This window comes from Lepidochelys kempii, chromosome 5 (genome assembly GCF_965140285.1).
Source record: "Lepidochelys kempii isolate rLepKem1 chromosome 5, rLepKem1.hap1, whole genome shotgun sequence".
NCBI lineage: Eukaryota > Metazoa > Chordata > Testudines > Cheloniidae > Lepidochelys > Lepidochelys kempii.
In genome coordinates this window covers 81,799,834-81,825,909 of record NC_136384.1, presented here as the reverse complement: position 1 = coordinate 81,825,909, position 26,076 = coordinate 81,799,834, and the positions used below count along the sequence as shown (strand labels likewise).

Genomic DNA, 26,076 nt, shown 5'->3' with positions numbered 1-26,076 from the left:
ATGGATCTTTTCACTATGTTTGTTTTACAGCTGCATGTATGCCAAGCGTATGGTTTTAAATGTAATGTTGACTTGGCTGAAAATATCCTTTACCCTGTGCAATAAACCATTAGCTGTTAACCTACCATCATGTGTCACTTACAGTGTAATTTCTTGAGGTAGTTGTGACACTAAGAAGTAGAGTAGATGTTACATTTTCAGGCTCAGATCCAGCAAACACGTAAGTATGTGCATAACTTTGTGTTGAGTTGTCCAATGATGGTAAAGTTTCTCACACACTCAAGTGTTTGCAGGATTGGGGCATAATTTGCTTGCAGTATCTAGGTGCAAAATAAGTGAAGGGCAGAATGGCAGCCCATTCTATTAATTTAGGCGGAATCAGTGGTCCTAAAGAGTTAAAGGATGACTCGGTCACTGTCCTGTATTAAACAACATTAGACAAGGTTTGGGCTTTGATATACAGAGACATCAGCCTGCTTAGTACTTAAACAGAGCCTTTGCTGTGCTGGCAAATACATCATTAAAAATCCTTTTGATCTTTTATTAAAGATGCAGAAAAGATGGGAAAAACAGTTAAAGCATTTGAAATATAAAGTATTAAGTATGGCTTTCATTTTAAAAACATCCCTTGTTCCCTTTGGTGTTAGCTGGAGAGAGTTTTTAGAAGTGCTCCCCACCCACCCTTTGTTTGACAATCTCTTAGATGGTAATAACTATCCTGCTTGGGGAAAAGCAAACAGGTTAGTTGAACTAGGCTGGAGCTGTTGTTGCTGTTATCAATAAAGCCCAACCCCATTTCCTAGAAGACAGAACAAGACATACACACACAAGAGGGGATAGAAAAGAGCAGCAATGATTAAAACTATGCAGCTTGTTTCTGATGTTGACTTTCCCGTGTAATCTTGCTTTTGGAAAAGCCCAGGCATAACATGCTGTCGTATTAGCCACTCTGAGGCAAGGCAAATTTGTACAAGCATTGTGCGCTGTTCTTTTCTGCCTCTTGTGTTGCAGGCTTATAGTCTTGCAAAATATACAGTCTTGACCAGTTTAGCTGGATTTTTGTTAGAAGGAAAAAGTAGACTGATAGAAAAGACAAGAAATAAGGTGAGGAAGGAAGAAGCATACACAGGATGTGTGTGTGAGGAAAAAGTCTTACACCCCAGCTGAAGCTGGTGGAAGTGGCAGTGTCATCTGGGTCCCTCTTTTGGCCTGTCTAGTCAGGACATATTTCAAGATTAAGACAAAAACGATCTGGCAGTGTTACAATAGATGCTGGGGTCCCAGAAGACAGTGGGGCAGCCATGATGGTTGAGCTTGCTCCTTCCCCTTGTTTTAGTCAGCAAGTGTTGCACTTGTACTCCATTGACATTCATCCCTTCTTATTTTCATCCCAAAGTCTCTTTCTTAAGGATCTCAAAAACAAGTGCTGGGTAGATTAGCCCACCCCCTTATTATTTTGTCCACCAATTGTGCCTAGTTTCTTACACACCAGTTTTGGTTAATTGATTTCTGGTACCACACTTCTCTTGTTTGTCAGACCCGATCTTAACTCAGCCCTTGAGTTATATCAGTAGGCCTTTTTGTTTGGACTAATTCAATCTCCCTTTTGCACCTTTTCCCATCAACATTGATTGTTATATTCTGATATTTTATGAACTTCCACTCACTTTTTTACAATTTCACTATTAGGGTAAATTTACAGTTATTACAACAAGCCTTATAACTGTGAATTAACCTTTTTCTGTCAATTTAAAATAGACATTTGAAACCATTGGAGCAATTTTGGGTTCATAATTTTCTAGAATTTATTTTTAATCAAAATACCAAGTTATTTTTATGCAAATACCTATTTTTCCATTCCTATTGGTCTTCTTAACTTTCCAAATTACTTCAGTAATGCAACAAATCAGTATTTCAGACTGTGGCAGTAAAATAGTTCACTGCTTTTGAAGAAACTAGGGTATCATAATCATTGGAATGTCATATGCTGAATAAACCAAGCATTTTTAAAGGATAAATGCTCTTGTTTTATATTGTTTCCACTCAACTCAATAAAAATAAAGACAGAAGTCCAAATTTTACCTTCAGAAGCACACGTGATTCCCAATGAAGCCAGTGAGAGCTGCATATTGTGTGTGTGTGTGTGTGTGTAAAAATTTCCTTCTGGCTTGAGTTCTAATTTGGAAAAATAGGATATCCAACTGCAACAACTGCACTTTCTCCATGAAGAAAACTTATTAACACATCTTATAAAGTAAACAGAAGAGTCCTTATTTTCTCATTCTTTTTACTCTGGAAAAATTATTTGGCTCTTAAATTATTAGAGTTCATATTAAGTGAAAGAAAGCCTTCTGCTAAAATTAGATTTAAGAGAAGCCTGAATGGTACTTCAACAGCCAGGTGCAGTGTACTAAGTAAAACTTCGCTACATGAGAAAGTTGCTGACGTTGAATTTGTTGCATGAAATATTAATTCTTTGGCTTGGATAGGAATAAAACACACAGGAAAGTGTACTTCTAGGAGTTCGGTACTTCTGTACTTGCTACATGGTCTGTTTGAGCGGACTCAGGAGACCTTAAATCCATTACTGATAGAATATGACTTTAGATAAGCCACTTATCTTCTGGTCCCTCAGTTGCTTCACCTGTAAAGTTTGTCTCCAAAATATTTTTTTCCCTGACTGTGCCCTAGGAACAGGCAGTAGAGAGGTATGTTATGGAGAACAAGCACATATGTGCCCACACACACAGCTAGAGGGCATGGGTGCTGCTACACCCTCTGGTTTGAAGTGGTTTCCATCCTATACAGGGTTTAAAGTTTGGTTCAATGCCTCCCAGCACCCCCACTATAAAAATTGTTCCACCAACCCTGCATTAGGCTTGGTTCATGAAACTTTCAGTCTCCTGAGATCTATCAGAGACTGTGGTCATCACTGCCAAGGCCCTGTGCTGTTTCTTGTCCCACTTCCACTTCTAGCTATGCTTTCATACTAAGCAACATAAGCCCTTAGTCTTCAAGATTAGACAGTCAATATAGTTTTTAAGTGCTTAATGATTATAAGTGTGGAACTGAGTAGTCTTTTTAACTTGCTGCACCAAGTAGTTGGAATGAGGTATTCTTAAAATTATAAATTTCGTGTTTTAGGAGAAACACGAATTGCCATTTTTAATGTCATATTTGTTTGCTTCAGCTTGTACCTTTCTATTTTATAGTGCTGTATTGGTTTTTGTTTGTTTTGTTTTTTGGCTAACATTCTAAAACCTTATTTGAGGCTAAATCTGTAGCCTTTACATTTAAAAAAAGAAAACTGAATAAAGCCCCTAAAGTTCAACTGAACACTCAAAGAATATCTTGATAATAGTTCTTGGCATTTAGAAAGGCCCTGTGAATTTAACATGACACTGTCAAGACTTAAAATTAACACTCTGGACATTACCTCACTGTAATGCTTACATGAAGCTCAGATTTGATGTCAGTGTTTGTAATCCTCCATCACTTCTGCACATTTTTTGCTCCTGCTTATGTTTAACTTGGGAAAACAGTCTGATAAAAATTCACAACCTGTTTCTGCTGCCATTACTCACACTGAACAATACTTTTTCTTTGCTAATAGTCCTATTGCTTTTGGTGGGACTACTTATAGAATAAGATACTATTCATTGTGAGTAAAAGTGGTAGATTCTGTCCCTACATATTATATCATATATTACTTCATGAAAGAAACATCAAGAGCCACATTTTAAAAAATCTTAGCGCAATTACTCTTTTTGTTCGGACAGCTGCAGTTTTTCTCCATGCACGATTACCTGTGTCAAGCCAGTTCTAGAAAATGTATGCACATTTGTAGTTAGTCAGTGGAACTTCTTTGTGAGTAGAGCAAGGAAGGTTTGACACATCTTTTGCGCGAGTAATTTAGATGCATAGTTTTGAAAACTTACTCTATTATTAGTTCCAGTTCAATGGCTCTACCTGCCAAGTAAGGGTGTAGGGTGTGCACAGGCTTTATGTTGGGCTAGATTGTGCATCTGCAATACTCCCTTTGTAAGGGACAGCATGTAAATGCATTGCCCCAGGAGCAACACAGGGAGGAAATCATGCCTTGGAGGCTCCAAAAAGTAGCAGATCACTACTTCCTGGCCAGCAAGTTAGGCTGTGGAGCCACCCACTTCCTGGCCATATACTGGGGGAGGGAACAGCAACCATACAATATTTGCTTAATTCTAAATGCCCAGAGCAAAGGTCTGGGGAGGCTGCACAGGTTTGTTTGTGTATGGAGAAGCAGGGTTTCTTACTCTTCCCTATATTCCAGGATACCTGTACAATGTTCTGGCTAATAGAGATTAAATATGTGGTCATTTCCTTGAGGAGTCTGTGAAGGAACTTGAGGGGTTTCCTATGGCTAAAGTGGAAGTAGTGGAAGATGAGTTTGGTAGCAACATTTTGGATTAACGCAAGATTACTGTCACTGAAACATTATGGCATTGCAGTAAACCGGTTGTTAATAAACTTTGTCTGAATGTATTGAAATTTGTTTTTATACAGCTTTTCAATTGCTTTTTTTTGCTATTACTCCTAGTGTTTGCAGTCATTGGGGCAAATTTCTAAGGGACAGTTCATATTAGTGTGTTTTTTTTTAATTAATGTCCAGATCAAAGGACAGGCACATGTTTCTCCAGCTTGGTGAATGGTCGCTGTGCACAAGAACTTCCGAATAGGTTTACCAAAATGCAGTGCTGTTGTGAATCTGGTCGATGCTGGGCCATTGGATCTGTTCCTGAGATGTGTCCTGTGAGAGGCTCTGGTGAGTGTTTTTTGCTGCCCATTCCAGTTATGACAGAGGTTGTTGGAAGCATTTTAAACTACTTTAAAATCAAAGCTAAAAAAAAGTTAGGAGTTACATTATTATTCATTTTTGTGTTTTCAATATGGATGTTTCCATCTGTGAACCATTTTTTCTGGTCCATTATTACTTAGGACCAGTTTCTGTAACCTCCTTTTTTATCATTGGAAGTAGTTCTTGTGAATTGAGGAAGATTTTGTGGTCAAGCTCAAAGAGAAAATGAGTCTGAGGATCCATAGTTCATTACAATGTAAAGGAACAGATGCTCTCTTTTTCTATAGTTTCTTGTTTCTTTGAACTGGTAATGTACATGACATGAGTATATCACTTAATCTCTCAGCCTGGCACTCACATAGCAACTTTCCACATTGGTGGCGTAAATATGTTTTCATTTTACCCATGCTAAGATATCTGCGGGGCAGGGATTAGCATACTTTTTTATCCATTCCCTGCCAAAACTACACCAAAGAGCTAGGAGTAAATTATAACATGTCCTAATATTACTGTACATGGTATTAATTAAGTAACTCCTGTTGTGACTGTGAAAGCCTCATAAACATAAGAGTAGAAGAGAGAAGACAGTAAGTTCCAAAACCAGAAGTTGGTACTTTATTTTTTTCTTATGATACAGAGTTCTATAGTTCAGCATCATCTTTACACACTGAATTAGGCAAGACTGTTTTACTGTATGTCTCTCTCTGTGTTCTTTTTTTGTAGATGAATACCGCAGACTTTGCACAGATGGAGGTCCTGTAGGAGGTGGTTCCAGACCTGTTGGACCAGGAGGCAATGGATTCCTTCCTGGTGGAAATGGGAATAGCTATGGCCCAGGAGGAACTGGATTTATTCCCATTCCAGGTGGCAATGGCTTCTCCCCTGGTGTAGGAGGAGCAGGTGTTGGGACTGGTGGCCAGAGTCCCACTGGAAATGGTGCTATCATTACTGGGCTGAGTATGTTTCCTTGTTTATTTTTGGTTTTTTTTTAAGTTGTTTCCCTCTATTTTTGATTGATGAGTTATACCTTTATTGCTTATTGCTTGTGTTTCTTAGGCTTTATTCTGGAAATGAGAACATCTCTTTGAATACACATCCTTACTAATGCAATTATAGTCTTTCATGACGGTGGATTTTCTAGAGAGTTTAAGTCCCTTTTTTCCCAACAAAGATCACAAAACAGACATGTTTAATTTTTCTTTATTTGGGTAACAGAGATTAGTTTTCTTATTGGTCCTTCATACACTGTAACTACCTCTATCTTTTACAATCCCTTTGTTTACAGTTATGATCACCTTTTACTCAATTAGCTCCTCATTAAGTTGAATGCCTGTAGTGGCTTTAACTTCAAACTTCTGTACTATAGCCATTCATTGTCTATGTAACCCACACACCTTTTGGGTGCGGTGTTCTGTCCCATCTAGTGGCACCGAGACCACTTAGAGAGAGAGATTAATGAGTCAGCTCTACAGCCTTAGCTAAGAGCAGTATGGCTTTTAGCTCATGCAGTAGAGGCTCATGCATTTAGCTCCAGAGGCCCTAGGTTCGATCCTGCCTGCCGACAACTGGGATCTGTTAGTGTTACATCTACACATTTGGTAAAAATATAAGTTGAAGTAATATACACGTTATAAATTATACAGTGGTGTGATACATATATCATTCACATTTCTGGATCGTCTACAGTCTAGCCACTATTCCCTCTACCTGGGGCTTATTCTAGGACTCCAAACCCATGAGCAGCATCAGCTACCCAGGATTTAAAAAAAAAAAAAAACCTGCCAGAAAATTGTCCGCCAAATTCCACTTTCCTGAATCAGTTTCAGTCCCCCAAATTCCCAACTACTGGAAGTGGGGACACTAGATGGGGAGGGCTCTGACTTACTACGCAGAATTCTTTCCCAGATATCTGCTGGTGGGTCTTGCCCACATGCTTGGGGTCTAACTGATCACCATATTTGTGGTTGGGAAGGAATTTTCCCCCAGGTCAGATTGGCTGAGACCCTGGTGGGGGTTTGCCTTCCTCTGCAGCATGGGGCATGGGTCACTTGCTAATTTAAACTAGTGTAGATGGTGAATTCTCTGTAATTTGAAGTCTAAAAACCATGATATGAGGCCGTCAGTAACTCAGCCAGAGGTTAGGACTCTATTTCAGGAGTGAGTGAGGTTCTGTGGCCTGCAATGTGAAGGAGGTCAGACTAGATGATCACAGTGGTCCTTTCTGACCTTAAAGTGAGTCTGGCTTGAAACAGTTTTTTTTAATAAATAAAAACTTTATTTTGTTCACAGTCATAAAATCTATAATCTTGCTACCCTGCAGGGGTAGAAGAGGAAGTTTCATTCCAGAAGAAAGAGAATTCCAGCCTCCCAGTGGGAACCTAACATTCGCTTCTGGATCCTGAAGGATCTGAGGTGTCAGTTTTTAAAGCCCCCTCCCCGTTCTATATTTTTATATATAGAAAACCCATTACGTTATTTTTGGAGGCGTTTTACATTTATTAGTTTTAATTTTTCTCTTCCTCTCAGAATTCGACTTAGCATGATTAAAAGTTTACAGAGAGAGGGAAACAAGAAATAATTCAATAAATGCTTTAAAAATTATCTTAAACATTCCTAATATAGTTTTTCTGTAACATGTAGAGCATATACAAAATATATAATTACATGGTGTGATATTAAAGCACTCATTCAGGATGACCTGCACATCTCCCTTGTTGCAACTTGTGAGTAAAGCAGTCATTGCAGATTCATGATGCTAAAACCTTTATACCACGCGGTCATGTGTGGCCGGTACATATAAAATCTGTATGGTAGTAACATCCATGCGATACACTGTAGACCTGTTTTATCAAGCAGCTTTGAATAACTTACTTGCATACTGTTCACCAATCCATCGCAGTCAGTATTACTAGCATTCCAAACTACTGAGCTATCAGTACTTTTGAAACGAACTGCTAGAGGAAATCTTTCCTCCTTTTTCTTCCAAATGTGGAATTTTCCCTTCCCCCCAAAACTTATTGCTTTGGCCCAAGGCCTAGGATGAATAATAATCAGTTACTAATGCTTTCAGCAAATGTTGCAGGATCAGGGACTCAGTACAAAACAGTGCATGGAATATTAGGATAAATACACCATAAGTAATAACGTCATAGTAATGAATTACCTAAATCCAAACCCAATGATTCCTCTCTCATCACACATTCGATGTAAACAGTGTATCATAACCAAGGCCATTTGTTTAATTTTTTTCTAATGTTAATTTATGTCTTTGCTATCTTACTGTCCTATCAATAGTTCTTGGAAATAATTTTTTTTAAACTTCAAAGAATACTTAAACTCACTGATTTGTTTAAAAAAATTGTTAAAAACAATTACAGATTATGTTGTGCATGCCTATTTCACATTCTGATTCAGTTTTCTCATCTTCTGTAATCTGTTTCAGCAATCCTCAATCAGACAATAGATATATGTAAACACCACCCCAATCTCTGCTTAAATGGACGCTGCATACCAACAATTTCCAGTTACCGATGTGAGTGCAACATGGGATACAAGCAAGATGCAAATGGGGATTGTATAGGTAAGTGTAAATTTGTACAGTCCAATATTTAGTTTTTAAATCCTTTCCTATTTCATTTTTAAACCCATTTCTCTAAAAATGAGATTTTAATTTTGAGTGCATTTTATTGTTTTCTCCACAGAATGTTGTTAGTATTATTGGTCCTTGTGAAAAATAGTGTTGGAATCACAATTCTTTGTGCTGGGACAATGTGTAAGTTTTAAAGGAACAAGCTTTTCGACCAAAATTGCTATGTATCTCAGTAAAGAATAGATCTTTTTGTTTACTATATGTTAGTGTGATTGTTGGATCACTGTACATGTATCCTCATACTTTGTGGGCCAGATTCTGCTCTCATCTATACCAAAGTAGGTGAGAGCATTATTTGGTCCTGTATGTGTGTTTTACTCACTCTTGAATGTGAATGGCAGAGGGTTTTTGTAAAGATCCCAATTCATTAACAGAATTTATATACAGACTTAAATATCAAATGCATTTACATTATAGATCAAAATACTTGAAATTATCTGTGAAGAACTGAATTCAGCAGGATGTGTTTTCCCTTCAACTGCTGATGGCTTCACACACTTTTAAAAGGCAGAAAGAATGTATCTCCCACTCTATTTTAGTGGTTCGTGATGTCATCAGTTCTTATAAGGAAACACAAAACATGGGACATAACAACTACTAAGAAGAATTCTGTTTTCAGATATGTTGTTCGAAAAAAATATTTTTAAGTTTTAATCATTATTTCTGTGCCACTGTGTAAGAGAGAAAACTAGAGACAGCTATATGTGAAAAGATTCATGTCCCATTAGGGGAGACACTTCAGTTCATAATGGCAACAAATCTTACTGCTAACATATGTTTTCAGTAATTCCCAGAACACAGGACAAGAAAGGGGTCCTCTACAAAGGAGTCCTCTTTTGCCTCCAGTCTTGCTCTATGTATTCAGGATCCCTCTCAACCTGTCTGACTTCTGTTTGCTTACTGTGCAAAATTATTTCAATTACAGACGAGAATAAGTCATAAGTGGAGTGTGCAACAGCTCCTTGTGCCTCTGTCCTGGCTGGCAAGGTGGTTATAGAGCAATTTTTCTGGCATAATTAGGATTTACAGGAAAGTATCCAGGGAAGGATATAGTGGGAGATGCACAGAACTCCCCACCTTGCATCCCTGGCTGAGAGGATTTGGAGGGTTCATACTGTTGCTAAGCTTTCCTGCCCTGGATACCAACGTGAGTCTTCATAGTTGGGATTTGGATGTCAGGAATTGGTCTCTACTAGCTAAAAATAGGGGTATATTTTTGTGTTCATGTTGTAGTGGAGATTCCTGAAGGTTTTTCATTTAGCATCTGATCCTGTACCATTAAAATCAGTAGGAGTTTAACATTGACTTTAGTGAAAGCATGTTCAGACCCCTAGGGAGTAATGCTGAAATATGCTGAGCACATCCTGAAAGCTGCTATGTGCCCTGAATTGATGGATAGTTAAGGCCAGAAGGAACCACTGTGATCAACTGTTCTTTGACTACCTGTAATACATAGGCCATTGAATTTCACCAAGTGGTTCCTGCATTGAGGCCTTAACTTCTGAATTTCTATTTGGTGTGATTTGAGGGGGGGAAGCATATGTAGGGGAGAATTCGGTCTAAACATATGTTCTGTTAATTATTTGGGATGTATGGTATAATTTTTTACATTTTTATTAATATTTTGCCATTCACTCTTAAATGAAGAAAACAGAGTTTTGTACTGGCAAAAATCTGAAATGACAGCTACTCCAGGGATAGGAGTTGCATAGCATTAAAGGTCTATCCAGACAGCAATTCACATGATGACAAACTGTCTGGAGTTTGTGATATATAGTTGTTACTACAGCATGATCTTGATAAAAGCTTCATAGTTCATGGGGGAAATTATCCTTCATGAAGAAACACACTGAAATAGCAAGAGAAAATATTTTTCACACAACTTTGTACAAGCCAAGACTAAGTGCAGTGTCCAAGCAAAGTTTCATTCATCTTTGAAATTCCTTTCTTGCTGTAATGGTAAAAAGAGTTTTACTAAGACTGTCAACACTTTGTATTGTATATCAGCAACTAATGCATTAGGAATAAATAATTATAATAACAGTTAACAATAACAAAGGCCTTGTCTAAGAAAGCCTGTAGAGACACAAGCAGAGACCTTTCTATTTACAGTACACATCTTCCCATCGTATCGTAGAGATGTTAGGACTGTTTTTTTCAAATGTGCTGAGATTTCACTCTGGCATATCAGGTATGAATACTGGAAAAGTCACAACAAGGCCCTTTATTTTTGCCTGGGCTTTGAAGTGGGTGGAGGAATTGTGCTATAGGTTATATAAAGGGGTGTTAGCATTTGATTATGAACTGCTATTTGATAGTAGGGGTGAGCTGATTGAAGCACATATTGAGTTTTGTATAATAATTAGTAGGGTACTAAAAGCATGTGGGTGAACACTTATTTGTTCTAAATCAAAAGAAAATAAACTAAATAAAATAAGTAAACTAAAACAGAGCTACTTTTGAGGTAGATGGTGGAGTTACTCTTATCAGGCCTGCAGTTCCCACCACAGTAGAGTTATGGTGGGTGGTGTTTGATATGGAGATATATGGAAATATATGCTGTACAGTTTTCTTGCTTTATTTAAACATTTCCTCATCTCTTATCAGAAGAAATTGTCCCTGAAAAAGTGGACGTGAAGTGGCCATCTGTGGTCTGGGTTGCCCAGGTGGATCTAAATCCATTCCTGGATAGTGGGGTTATTGACCAAGCGTGTGATATGTGTTTGTATAGACAGTTGGAATCCTATGCACCTCTGTGTCATAACATCACCAAACATGGATGTTCAGAGTGCTAAACTCTACTTGAGCTGTTAAGACCTGATTCTCCTTCCACAGCAAGTTTAGGCTGATGTAACTCCATTGACTTCATTGGAATTACTACTGATTGTTGCCACTGTAAGAGGAAACTCAGGCCTTTAATGAAGTTTGTTATAAAAATTAAAATACACGCTACTTAAACCACTCATACACACAGGTGGATTCAAATATTACTTCAAGTAATATGAAACTGAAGTAAAATGATCGAAGTATCATCACAGACAGCTCAATTGCAGAAGTGGTCTGATAAGTGAATAAATTTTGAGTTGCAGTAAGATGAAAATAGAGTCAGATGGTGACAAAAACAGAAGATGCTATACCATTTTTAGGAGAATCCCATACAAAATCAGAAAATGAGGAAAGATTAGGTGTTGTGACAGGGTCGGGCCAGATGGCTATAGGAGAGTAATTTTTTGCTTAAAAAAAAAAAAAAGGTATTTTTTTATTTGCATAACACACTTACAAAACAACAGCATATGCAATGTGTAACACAGCAACCAATCACAATTGTTTTCTCATTAGCTTCAGGGGAGGGAAGTGTTCAAGCTTGCCTGGGCCCAGAGCGGGGGGCTTCCTCGACTCTCGTGGTCTTCCACCCTTCCGAGTTATGTGGTGGTCCAGAGCAAGGGGGCTTCATCGACTCTCAAGGTCTGCCACCCCCTCGAGTTACCTGGCGTCACGCCGAGTGTCATCAACAATTCCCTCCTCTGAAAGCACCCAACAAAAGGGGCAGGCTGTGGGGTGGACAACCCGGGGGGGGTGGGGGAGGACGGGCATGTGCACCCACGTGTGAAAGGACCCCTCTAAGGTGGTGGTGTCTGCAGCAGCAATGGCTGGGGCTGGGTTCCCTTACTCTCTCACCCAATCAGAGGGTCAAAACAAAGGGAGCCGGATGGGGACACTGAGCAGAGCGCCTCGGACAGCGCCCACCGCTCCTCAAAAGCATCAAGGGGGTCGGTGGACGCCGCCCAGAGGAACTCCGCCCAGCTACATGAATGGACCGATGATCAGAAAACGGCCCCACAGTCACAGGACACTCCATCGGCCAACCTCTCTCTGGTTTTGTAGATGGCTGTTTTAGCCAGGGCCAGGAGGAGGTTAACTAGGAGATCCTGCGACTTTGTGAGGCCGTGGATGGGGAGTGCATAAATAAAAAGGTGAGGGGAAAAATGCAACCAAAAATGTAATAAAAGATTTGTGAGAAGCCGGAACAGGGGCTGCAGCCTGGCGCACTCCAAATATACGTGCGCCAGGGTTTCCATCACACAGCAAAAGGGACAAGTATCCGGGATGGGGTTGAACCGCGCCAAGTACATGCCCGTGCTCACAGCTCCGTGAAGGAGCCTCCAACTGATGTCCCCGATGGGCCTTGGACCCAAGGTGGAATATAGGCTGGCCCACCAGGGCTGCTCTCCCTCCAAAGGTGGCAGAAGGTTTCACCACTTTGTGTTGGGGCGGGACAGTAGGGTGAGGGCGTGAAGGGTGTGGAGCACGAGCGTGTATAGATGTTTCTTTGGCGTGGTTTGGAAGCGTACCAGCTGCAGTTCATGCAGCCGGCTCGCAGTAAAGGGGTGAGGGGGTCGATTGAGTCTACGGGGCAGGGGTCCAATTAAAAGGTTCGGCAGGCCTGGGGTGGACGGGGCGTGTCCTCAGGCAGGACCCGATCGAGGTAAGCTCTAGCAGCGGGCAGCAAAGCGGCCTTCACCTGCTGAAGTATGCGCCGGGGGGTATGAGGTCTGGAGACCCCCATGCACTGAGCGAGCGTCAGGTGATCCATCCAGTCTTCCCGGTCGTAGTCCAGGTCTCCGACTCTCGTGACTTCTGCCAGGATCAAGCTCTGGTGCACCGAGCGGGACTCCGCCACCTGCACATGGAGCTGGGGGTTGTGTAGCAGGGACTCCGCGAGGAGGTCTGCCCCCTCGGTGGTCGCCACGGACCTGGTCGTTAAAAACAGTTTCCAAGTCCGGAGGAGGTCCTGGTAGAAGACTGGCAGCCCGGAGAGGTCTCGCGGAAGACCTCCCAGACAGAGATAAGAGTTGCCGGTCATATTGGAGTCCTCGGATGTGGCACAGGATGGTGTGCGCCAGTATGCTCCACGCCGAACTGCCTGTACCATAAAGGAGCCTCTGTAGGGCCTGGAGGTGGAAGACGCGGACCTGAGTGTGCAGACACTTCAGGCCCTGTCCTCCCTTCAGGGGTAGATGAACAACCCCTACAGGGGCCCAGTGTATTCCTAACCAAAAGAACACCAGAATCGATGTCCGGAGGTTGGTCAGGAAACCTGGGGCCGGGACCAGGGTGTTGAGCCGGTACCAGAGCATGGACCGGACTAGTTGATTAAGCACCAGCGCTCTCCCTCAGAGGGAGAGACATCTGGAGTAGTCCCGTCCATTTCCGGAGCCACTCTGTCACCCTGTCCTCTAAGTTTTCCCAGTTCTCTGGCGGAGAGGGATGCATGGCAGAAAGGTAAATGCCGAGGTAGAGCAGTGGACCTGTGCTCCACCGGACGGTCTGAAGCGCGGGTGGGAGGGAGCTCGCCTGCCGCCAGTCTCCTACCGCCAAGCCAGAGCTCTTGACCCAGTTGACCCGGGCGGAGGAGACTGCCGAATAGAGGGCCTGGCAAGCCTCCACCCGCGCCAAGTCGCCCGGGTCCTGGACCACGAGGAGCACGTCATTGGCGTACGCCGACAGGACCAGCCGCAGCTCCGGCTCCCGCAGCACCAACCCTGTCAACCTCCTGCGGAGGAGGCAGAGGAAGGGCTCGATCGCCAGAGTGCACAGCTAGCCCGAGGGGCGGCACCCCTGCCGTACTCCTCGCCCGAAGTTGACCGGTTCGGTCAGGGTCCAGTTGAGCTTAACCAGACACTCTGCGGAAGCGTACAGCACCCGGAGAAAACCCACAAACTGGGGTCCGAAGCCAAACGCCCGCAGAGTGCTCAGGAGGTACCCGTGGTCTACCCTATCGAAAGCCTTCTCCTGATCTAGTGACAGGAGGGCGAATGACAGACCGTCTCTACATCCGAGTTCCAAAAGGTCCCGAACCAGAAATAGATTATCAAAGATACTGCGGTCCAGGACAGGGTAGGTCTGGTATGAGTGGATCACATCCGCCAACACAGACCCTAGCCGCAGCGAGATTGCTTTCGCTACGATTTTGTAGTCCACGCTGAGGAGCGAGACAGGACGCCAATTTCGTAAATCGTGGAGGTCCCCCTTCTTCGGCAGTAAGGCGAGCACAGCTCGCCTGCATGAAAGAGGGAGGACCCCGCTCTGCAGAGACTCAGCCCAGACGGTGACTAGGTCTGGGCCGAGGACATCCCAAAACACGTGGTAGAACTCCACGGTCAGCCCATCCATGCCTGTAGGCTTATTAGTGCGCATACGACGGAGGGCTTCCGAGAACTCTGCCAGAGTGAGAGGCAACTCTAGCCGGTCTCATTCGCTTGCGCTGACCGTACGGAGCTCCTCCCAGAGCACTCTGCAAGTGCCAGGGTTGGTCAGATCTGGGAAGAAAAGACTTGTGTAGAAGGCTCGGGCCCTCCCACACATCTAGACCGGTTCCGTGAGGTGGGTGCAGTCTTCTGCCAGGAGGCAGGTGATGTGTTTCTTGGCCCCCCTCGTTTTCTCCAGAACATAGAAGAAGCAAGAGCCACGATCCATCTCCCGAAGGAGGCGGATGCGGGATTGAACAAAGGTGCCCTGGGCCCGATGGTCCTCGAGGGCCCGGAGCTCCTCCCGCTTCTCCCGGCACGCTCCACAGAGGAGCGGGTCTTTGGGGCTGGTGGCCAGACGCCTCTCCAGCTCTAAGACCTCCCGTTCCAACTGCTCTATCACCGCATTTCTCCATCAGCTGGTGCCCTGGGTGTAGTCGTGGCAGAAAAGCCTGGTGCGCACCTTCCCCAGGTCCCACCATTGCTGCACCAAGGGAAAGGCACGCCGCTGCCCTCACCAGGCCAGCCAGAATTCCCGGAAGGACGTCATGAAGCCCTCATCTAACAGGCTGTTGTTAAAATGCCAGTAGGCCGGCTCCAGCCTCTCCGCACAGAGGGAGGCTGTCGCGGTGGCTAGATGATGATCAGAAAATCATCATCTGGGGCCAGCCGAATGCTGGAGGAATGGGCTCGTGAGAGATGGAAGCGTGATAAATAAATGCGGTCCAACCGGGAGTGGCTCGACCGATGGGCTTCCACCCGGACAAAGGTAAACATGGAAGTGTCATCCGGGTGGTGGTCACCCCAGATGTCCACGAGGGAGTGATGTTCGACTATCTCCCGGATGGTGGTGGCGGCGGCGGCCGGGCTCTGCTCGGTCCCCGAGTGGTCTTGTTCGTCAAGGATGGTATTAAAGTCCCCTCCTAGGACCAGGCACTTGTGAGAATCTAAGGTGCCGAGGAAAGCGGACGCCCGCTGGTAGAACTGCAGCCGTTCCGGGCCCGATGTCGGGGCATAGACCTTAACGAGGTTAACCACGAGCCCCTCCATACGGACCCAGAGATGCAGCAGGCGGCACGGCCTTGGCAACCCCTAGCACCTCGAGCCGTAGGTCGGGGAGAACAGGGTCGCCACTCCAGCCTGTCGAACCGTGGCATGGCTAAAGTAGACCCTGTCCCCCCACTCCAGCCATCAACTGTCTTCGGCAATCGGGTCCGTGTGGGTCTCCTGCAGGAAAACCACAGAGTACCCTCCCTCCCGAAGGAAGGAGAGCACCTGGGACCTGCAGAGAGCCATCCTACAACCCCGGGTGTTCAACGTTGCGATGGTGAGAGGTGTCATGGGGAGGGTCGGGGGGGAGGGGTCCTCACTGGCAGGGACTCTCGCATCTCCCAGCAGGCCACGCAGCAGTCCGTGACCCATCCCGTAGGTGAGTAATTGTTCACAGAAGATGTGGACCCACTAGTAGACTGTGGCATCCTGCTTCCCCGTCCCTTTACCCTCCTGCATGAGGGCCCTTGTGGCCCGGAGGATTTGAGAAAAGTCCCCCCATCGCTGGAGAGCAAGTTGTACCTTGTTGCGGGAGCCGCGGACATCCTCTAAAAACTTCCGCAGCTCTCCTCGCAGCTCATGGGGGGGTGGGGTTACGGTTTCCCAGTTGTTCCCCAGCAGGGCCCTTGGTGCAGCCCTGTGGTCCACTAAAACGGACAAGCAGGGTGCGGACCCCCGACGGGGTGCCTGATGGGCTGGAGCTTCTAGGCCCACCTCAAGCTCTGGGGCGATAGGGGGCGGTGGAGGGAAAATAGCAGCTCCTAATGGGTGGGGGCAAGAGAACACAAAGACCGCTCCCTGGCAGTCATCAGTTGGGAAAGAGAAGGAGACAGCCCCGGGGGCGGCAATGACATTGCAGGAGGTAAATTGGGTGGGGTGGGGGAAGGGGCAGACGTGAGGTTCTGGGTTTCGGGAGGCAAGCAGCTGGATGGTGGCGCCTCCCGATCAGGCTCAAGAGTTAAGGGGGTGGGGAGGGAGCTCTCAGTGACACTGGGCGCGCGCTCTGTGGTGGATTTAGCGGCCACAGCATGAGGAGGTGGATTATCTTCTGTAGGGCCCCTGCCCAGGAAGGAAGTCGATTGCTCCGCACCAACGCGGGGTGCCCCTGGCGACTCGTGTCCCGGCCGCGTGGCGCCGGCTGTCACCTGAACAGGCTCGGTGGTTGTCAGTGGGGTGCCATCAGCGGCTGGGTTGGTGGAGGAGTCCAGGGGCTCCTCGGAGGTGGGAGCAGAAGCAGCAATTAAGGGGAGGGAGCATGGGGAACAGAGGGGTGGAGTGAGGTCCCCCAGATAGAGATATGCTGGCAAAAGGTCGTCCTCCCCCTGGGCAACCGGGGTCAGATCTAAGGCCTCGATCTCCTCGAACATGGAGGAGAGGACACTTTCCGCCACCGTGGGGTTCTCCCCACTGGAACCCGCCATGACGGTTGCCTCGGGGTTCACGGGGGCTTTGGGTAGCGTCAGGACAGAAGGGGCTTCCTTGAGGGTCTCAGAGGGGAGGGTCTCCCGTGAAGGGGAGACACTACCCTCCGGTGTTGCCATGTCTTTCCCGGCTGACACTGGTGGATGGGACACACTCATGGGCAAAGCGGAAGGTTCGGCATCTGTGCCCACTTTCCTAGTCTTCTGGGGGGCCTCCACCTCGGGTAGATGAGGCGGAGCTCGAGCCTTCTGCTTGCCTGGCTTCTCCTGGCCTAGGGCTCAGCCCTCCATGGCATCATCTGGGGGCTGGTTAGCAGGGGTCGTGTCAGGGGGTAAAGGCGATGGCTCAGGGACTTGTGGGTGGGAATGGTGGGGCAGCATAAGGGAGGGAGGATTCTCCCTGAGGCAGGCTCTCTCCCATGTCTGGTGGTATCTCTGCCCCACCCTCCTCCATGGGCCCTGCTAGATTGTTAGCAGTGAGGGCAGGGCTCTCCCGCTCGTCTGGGCGTTGTAGGGGAGGTGCCCCTTGGGCCTGAGCGGGAGTAGCGGTGGTCCAAAGAGGAGGGGGGGCAGGTTCAGATACTGGGCGGCCAGGGGCATCGGCAATGACGGGGCCGATGTCCTGCCGGGTCTTGGGGATCCCAGGTGCCCCTCCTTGCCGGGCTAAGGGGCAGTCCCTCCGGACATGCCCTGACGCCCAGCAGAGGTAGCACTGGGCTTCCCCTGCTTCCCCTGTGGAAAAGTACACCCGGTAACGGGCCCCCTGGTGGGGGACTAGGAAGGACCCTTCGAACGCCACTCCGTCACGCACCGCCAACGGCAGTAAAAGTTGCACTTGCCGGCGGAAGGAAAAAATGTGACGGAGGGTGGGGTCCTTGCAGCCCAACAGGAGAGGGCTGATAACAGAAACAGGTTTCCCCAGGGTGGAAAGGGCAGGTAGCAGGGCAGCATTGGGGAGAAAAGGAGGGACAGAGGTCAGGACCAGGTGGACGCCCAGGTCCTCTAGCGGCTCTAGAGGGACAAACACCGCCCCCACCCCCCGCCAGGCCCCTCTTCACTGCTTCCTGGGCGGCAGCCTCCGATGCTAAGAAGAAAACGACCTTTCCATACATTTTGGAGGCCGCCACAATGGCCGAGGGCCCCACCACCCTCACCAATGCCCGCACGTAGGTCTGCACGTGGAGCGAGGCGGGCAACAGGAGGCATCGGGCACCATGCTTCCTTGTCCTGGTGGGAAAGGGGCCCCAGCCGCTCTTGACGGTGGCGGAGGCGGTGGGTGGGAGAGATGACGAGGTGGCAGGCGGGGGGGGCTGCCGCTGCCTGGGCATACATTCTGGGGGCTGAGGGAGGGACATCCGCAGAGCTGGTGGAGGGGGCAGCGAGGGAGGATGCTGTGGTTGGTGGCGGGGCTGCAGCAGTGGGGGTGGCCCCTGCCATGGAGGGCCTGGTGGTTTTAGCGGGGCTCTTCCCCTTCTTCTTGCCCTGGCCTTTCCCGCTGGCTGGGGGGGCTTCCCTAGAGTCTGGAGAGGCGATGAGCATGGCAGCGGCGGAGGTCACTCCGGTGCCCTCCATTGCCAGTGCCCCAGCGGGGGCGGTGGCAGGTGATTAACAGGAATTGGGGTCAGGTAGAAAGTGACAAGCTGTGGGGTGGACAGTTCAGGGGAGGGGGGGGCCATGAACCACCGTACGCTTGTCCAGAGAGTCCTGTCTGGTTGGCTGGTGCTTCTGGCCCACGCAGTGGAATCAGGGCGAGCAGCTGAGTCCAGAGGCAGATGTTAGAAAGCCAGCAAAGATGGTGGAGTGGGGGGGTGAAGATCGTAGTATGGGGGTTGGGAGGACACAGATGGATTGGGGGGCAGCTCCGTGCCACATCCCCTGTGCCACCACAGACGCAATTAAAACACAGTCAAACTCCCCCCCACGAGAGTATAATTCAAAAAATTACTCAGTCTTACGGCCCCCTTCACGATGATTTGTAGTTTCCCTGGGTGATTTCTTCTCCAGCTTGTTGGCTGTGTACCAAGGCTTCCAGCGGGCCGAGATAAGAAAGGAATTCCAAACAGACAGCAAAACGGCTGGGTCTGGGGGTTTCCACTCCCCCCTCCGGATAGCAAAATCGGCAATCTTCCCCCCTCTCCTCCGGGGGGGTTCAGCTGAGGCAAATAGCTGAGCTCGAAAGCAGGCGTGCGGGGGGGAGTGCTGGAGGCCGACCAGCACGTAAACGGCAAGAAGAAAAAGCAACAAAAAATCAAACCAAAACAAAAAGCGTCTGGCCTGATCGGAGGGGGGAACTAAGGCAGGTTCAAAAAGTAAGAAAAATCCAGGCCAGGGGGCTTTAGGAAAGAATAGAAAGCAGATAGCTGGGGAGCAAGCAAAGGACGTCCCGTTTCCCAACAGGGAAGGTTCTAGAATAATCAGGAACCTTCTGGAGACCATTAAGACAGGTTGATTAGAACACCTGCAGCCAATCAAGAAGCTGCTAGAATCAATTAAAGTAGGCTAATCAGGGCACCTGGGTTTTAAAAAGGAGCTCACTTCAGTTTGTGGTGTGTGTATGAGGAGCTGGGAGCAAGAGGTGCTAGGAGCTGAGAGTGAGAACGTGTACTGTTGAAGGACTGAGGTGTACAAGCATTATCAGACACAGGAGGGAAGGTCCTATGGTGAGGATAAAGAAGGTGTTGGGAGGAGGCCATGGGGAAGTAGCCCAGGGAGTTGTAGCTGTTGCACAGCTGTTGCAGGAGGCATTCGAGACAGTTGCATTCCACAGGGCCCTGCGCTGGAACCTGAAGTAGACGGCAGGCTCGGGTTCCCTCCAAACCTCCCAGCTCCTGGTCAGACACAGGAGGAGTTGTCCTGGACTGTAAATTCAGAAAAAAGGCCAAGCTGACGGCTGCTGTGAAGCTCCAAGGCGAGCAAATCCACCAATAAGTGCAAGACCCACCAAGGTAGAGCAGGAACTTTGTCGCAGTGTATATAAGAAGGATTTCAATAGGGTCAAGTCCATCTAGGTGTTAAAATCTCAAAATGCTAATTGGAGGCTTCATTCTGCACTGATCTACATTTTGAGTAATTCGGTGGATTCCAGAGGGATTGTACAGGGTATATTGCAATTAGCATTAAAAAGTCAACAGTTACCAAGCAGAATTATCTGAGATCTCCTGCTTGAAGTATAGCAAAACAATCACAGTGTCTCAAATGCTATATTTCAGAGTAGCAGCCGTGTTAGTCTGTATCTGCAAAAAGAAAAGGAGTACTTGTGGCACCTGAGAGACTAACCAATTTATTTGAGCATAAGCTTTCGTGAGCTACAGCTCACTTCATCGGATCCGATGAAGAGAGCTGTAGCTCACGAAAGCTTATGCTCAAATAAATTGGTTAGTCTCTCAGGTGCCACAAGTACTCCTTTTCAAATGCTATAGTTAACTGTTGACTGTTGAATGCAAATGCTGTATGTCAACCAAGAGTTTGAACATGGGACTTTAAGTGGGAACTTAACAGAATGAAATATCCGTGCATAATGATATACATTAAATTAAATTAAGCTAAAGGACTTGTTCAAATCCAATTTGGATTCTCTTCTGGTTACTGAAAGAACAGGCTTGGGGCATTGGGAACAGCTACATTTCACTGTATGGGGTAAGGTTAATAATACAAAAATGAACACTCTTTCCAGACTATTATAATCTGTTTGGCTCCTCACCCAGGGAAAACCCCAAAGGATATTTTAAGAAGTTCAGAAAATTATTAAAGAATTTTCGTGGGGTAAGGCAGAAAAAGAAAGTATGACTTTTTTCAAAATGGTCCTGCCAGAACAAAAGGGTAGGTTTATACACAACTTCCAGTCCTCCAATTATATTGTACAGTTTTCATCATGAATCATTGTCTACTGTTAAAAAGATAAAGTTCACAACAATCCTTACTGGACTGATACTGAGCAGTCTAATGGACCATCAGTTCCTCTTTCTGAATTGATAGAAATCTGTGTTGTAGTAACACTTCCTTGTTATCACTGTATTTGCAAAAACATATTCAATAAAATGGTAAAAATATTGTAGAAGCATCAGTAGCAACACCACAGTTACAGTTGTGTTGAGATTTGTACTTACAGGTGGATTCAAATACCTGTATTTCATACTTTTTTTGTCCTCTGATTTGGCGCAATAAATGTTCAGAAAACAATCAAACTTTCAATAGAATATTTTAGTGAAATTTTTGCTCACTGTTGCCGATTAAATATTTAAAAATTGAGAGATGTGGGCAACAGAGGGAGTTAGTTGAAGTTGAAAAGGGAAAATGATGTGGGGAGTATACATGATGGAGGACTTTATAGTCTGAATGCTTATTTCCTTGCGTTTGACAATTTGCTTTGGTGGGGATATCCATTCTAGTAACCTGAACTCAAGGTTAACTTTTTTTTTTAGAATATTTTTAGCCTGAGCCCCTTTTATCACTAGCATGTAATAATATAGGAAAAACCCAGATTCATATTTAAATACAAGGAGTCATCTGGCACACATGGACTGAAAGGGATTTTCTAAGCTTAAATCAGTTATTTCATAGGGGAGTATTGTTTTCCTTCTCTGGGGTTTATGAATTCATTGATAATGAGAGTAGTTGGTAATGCATATGAATTTGCTTTGACAGTTAAGCAACTGACAAGTTTTGCTGAGAACTTTATTCTAGAAAAAAAAATCTTTTTTATACTAGAAACCATAACAAAGTAGAGGAGTATAGTGTATATATTTATAAATTGCTCCTTTCCTCCTCTCTACTAGGGCAGGACAAATACATAATAGAAGTTGTTGGAATTAGGATGTTAGACAAAACATTCATAAGAAACTCCAATTCAGAGTTTGACATACTATCAGTAGATCTACAGTTGAGGGGCTTTGTTCTGAAGAAATTATGAGCAATCCTTCTGGGCAGGCTGGCTGAGCACTGAGCCAAAATATCCAGAGGATGGATTGGTCCACTGCACATGGAAATAAAACATTCTTTATGGCCAAGAATTGTAGAGTTGCCTCTGAGTGGGGAGCTCATGTAAATACATACAATTCTATTCGAGGACAACAAATGGCTTATCCAAACATATATAGACTGAAAAGCAGTTACAGTCACTGCTTTCTATATTCTTTCTAATTCCTTGATTTTTTTCTCTTTTCTTCATTTTGCTTCGTTCTTTTGGCTTTCTTGCAGCGATGCTATCAACTGCACATTCAAATGTGAGTGTTTTAAAGAGCTAAATGCTTTTTGCATGAGGAGAAGGGCTGTCTGAATCCTTCATTTATTTTTTTCTTTTATTCTTTTTGCTATTTACCAGAGGGCCCTAAATTCATCCAGCCAAAAATATTGCTATAAATCAACTTGCTAAAAGCACTGTTCTGTGTAATCCAATATCTGTCTGAAATGTAGTATGTACTTGCAATTATTTACAACAATGTGAGCATTCACTATTGCATCCTGTGCAGTGTGTGTTCTTGCTTGTGCCTTAGCTAGTAGAAAAGCTCGACTGCTGCGATTTTCAGCCTCAGAACAACCCTAGAACAACACTTGTATGTTGTGGAACTCCAACAGCACATGTTCATTTAGAAAATGGATAAAAATAAATCACCTCATTTATTTACCTTTCCCATTCCAGCCAGTTACTTCCAACGTGTAATGAACTGAGATTTACTGTCAGATGTTATTTACAAAGTCCAAGTTTGAGATCATTTGGAAGGCAAGCAAACTACATCCCACCTAAGAGCCAGATTGTATCTGGCTGCTCCCAGGTGTGAAAGTGTGGGTAAAGGATACAACTAGACTTCCTTCATCCTTATGTTGGGGGCCTCAATAATCAGGATGCGGTGCACAGATATTGCTATCTCAGCTGGAATTCCTCTAAGGAGTCCTGCTGCTGTGTGGCCCTTCCACACACTCCCATAGTACATGCCATGTCTTAAAGCCATAATCTGACCTAAACTGTGTCTGTGCTGGGTAATACTCTTCTTTAAGTGCTTAGTGCTTGCTTGTTGCGTTGTAGGCACCTTATTATTCAAAAGAAAGAAAATAAGTGGTTGTTCAGTTAAACAATTGAATGTGAAGCTGAACAAAGGATTTTTCCCTTCTGTTAGGCTAGGAGTTTCAAATTCTTCATAGATTTCTTTTTCTCTTCTCTCTTTTAGGATACATTTAAGAGAGAGAAAATACTATTTGTATTCCCTTCCTTTTTGAAAATGTGATTTCTTAGTTAGACTAAGAATAGGTGTGTGTGTTTAGGGAAGTAATAATTTTGCACCAAGAATAGGCTTCAAACTTCAGTGTTTGACTGTTAATTACCTTATTTCTTCAATCATAAAATGCTGTGCTTGAAAGAAAATTTATGCTGTGAAATCTCTAATCGTCTTATTTTCTGCTGCCAGCAGATGTTGATGAGTGCACGTCAAACCCATGCACTAATGGTGATTGTGTTAATACACCTGGATCCTATTATTGCAAATGCAATGCAGGTTTCCAGAGAACTCCTACCAAGCAAGCTTGCATTGGTAAGAACATTTGTTTACACTTCTGCATACTCTATCAGATTCTATTGGAGTTCTGAAAATAATTATTAGTGTTCTCTTTTTCAGTAAACCATGACAGTGATGTAATTGCTTTTTAATTACAGTTGAAATGTTGGCCTACCCTTGAGTTAATTCTGTAGATACAATAATGGTTTAATTTTTGGTCTTTGCTGTTCATCTTTTCCTTCCGGTGACCCAGTTCACTTGGCTAACTGGTTTAAATTGGAGAATACACAGAAAATTAAGGCTATGCATATTTTAATAGACTAATTATTGAACATCACTATAGACTAACACTGTTCAATAGTCTTATAGCAGCATAATGAATGTTTGACAGTATAAAGCTATATACATACTGGGAGAATGAGGTCTTCTCATCTTCAAAATGTTTCTTTCTAGGTCATATTTACTGTCAGGCTCTTTTAAAAACAATAGCTAGTAATGTGTCACTTTTAGTTCCTTGATGGAGAGTCATCTGATGGAAACCGTGTAAAGTGCTGTGAGGTACAATGTTTTCTTAATATTGTTTACTCATTGAAACTCCTAGGCTTTTTTTAATGATGTGTTTCTCTCTCACTTAGATATTGATGAATGCATACAAAATGGCATTCTTTGTAAAAATGGCCGGTGTGTGAACACTGATGGAAGTTTCCAGTGTATTTGCAATGCTGGGTTTGAACTAACTACAGATGGAAAGAACTGTGTTGGTATGGAGCGCTTGTCTTTATATAAGGGTGAAGAGCCAAAGAGAGACTCTGGTTTAAAGTTTCTAGAAGTTACATTTCACACAGTATTTTTGATCTTCAAAGATGGAATTTTGTGAAATAAGATCTGGTATGAGGTGCCAGAGCCTCACTGGGGTCAAGTTGACAGTGTGAGGAGCTGCACCAAGTAGGTGGTTTATGGAGCTGCACCATCCCAAAGGGAGTTCAGGAAGGAACTGACCTTCGCAGGGTGCAGTCTCTCCCTGAGTGACCCAGTGCATAGGTGGGTGTGGCTGGAGTAGAAGGGGAAGTGAGGGTCAAAACTGTGATCCCATCTCCTCCACACCCCTACTTGCCCCCTTTAGGTTACGGTTCACCTCTGGAAGAATATCAAGAAAGCAGTCCTTGTGTTGTCCTGAGCAAAAACCCTGCAATTGTGATAGGTGTTTGTAAGGGTAGTACAAGCAGTAAGGCTTCTTGCCTGCTTTCCCCTCCTCCTAATTTGCACCAACATAAGGGCTTGTCACGGTTTATCCCCATAATGGGCTAGTGGCCTATTCATGTTTCTGAACTGTAAGTTTCATATTTTTAGATTTTAAACTCTGGCTGCGGGGGCTGTGTCTTGGTAGGAGTTTGTAGCGCACGTAGCACATTTTAGTTATTGCTGCAATAACTGTAATCATAATACATTTAATATAAAGGCATTTAGATGCTATAATATATTTATATAATTTCTTGTTAATGACTAGGAAGAAGGTTATACTTGCTGGTTCCTTCGTATTTAAACACTTAGCATAAATTGTTTCACTTTCTGATAATTTCTGATAGTCACACAGTTTAGTACAGAGTGGACCATGCAATTCCTGTTGACAGGGCGGGGCAGACTCTAATATGTGATGCAATCCACAGGTAATAAGATTTTCTCAGGAAACAGCATGTCTCCCTTTAATCCCGTAGCCTGAGTTTTACTACTTTGCCGTATTAAAGAAGATGGGTATTTTTATTTCTGTTAAAAAGTGTCATGAGAAACTTGCAGCTGCAACAAGCTTTGAATTCTTTAAGATAGTTGAACTTTGTTCTCCCTTCTCTTAAGGGAAGAGGAGTCACCATTTACTGCCAGGCCTTCTCTGTTGAAATATTCAGGGTAAATGATGTTCTAACTCTGATGTTTTGCTGCTTCTCTTTCCTCAAGGCTAAAGGGTATAAGTCATTTTCTGTGCTCTGTTTCTGCAGATCATGATGAGTGTACCACCACCAACATGTGTTTAAATGGGATGTGCATAAATGAGGATGGTAGCTTCAAATGTATCTGCAAACCAGGGTTTGTCCTGGCTCCAAATGGGCGTTACTGTACTGGTACGTATGATTGTGAGATAACGCATTAGGACAATCTTAATTGAAACCACCTTTTCCTGTCTAGTGAATCATGTAAGAATGCAAATCTTTTGTCACATGGACTTAATAATTTTCCAGTATCTTGCTAGTTTGGTACAGTAGGCATCTAAAGCTGCCTAAAATACTCATTGTAATTCTAGAAAGAAATTACAGAACCATGTAATAATGGTGTGCAAGATACAGTGGTTGTATGAATGACAAATTGGCTTGTGAAAATTTGTGGGAAATGTAGC

The 26,076-nt window shown here is 44.7% G+C and overlaps 1 protein-coding gene across 1 annotated transcript in view; it reads left to right on the top strand.

The window, feature by feature from the left end:
- Positions 1–26,076, top strand: part of FBN2 (fibrillin 2) — a 254,203-nt gene that overhangs the window by 86,859 nt on the left and 141,268 nt on the right. Inside the window, exons 9-14 of the mRNA XM_073344871.1 lie at positions 4,649–4,801; positions 5,558–5,791; positions 8,277–8,414; positions 23,607–23,726; positions 24,326–24,451; positions 25,682–25,804. Of these exons, the coding sequence (XP_073200972.1) occupies positions 4,649–4,801; positions 5,558–5,791; positions 8,277–8,414; positions 23,607–23,726; positions 24,326–24,451; positions 25,682–25,804 (894 nt within the window). The remainder of the gene's footprint in view (positions 1–4,648; positions 4,802–5,557; positions 5,792–8,276; positions 8,415–23,606; positions 23,727–24,325; positions 24,452–25,681; positions 25,805–26,076) is intronic.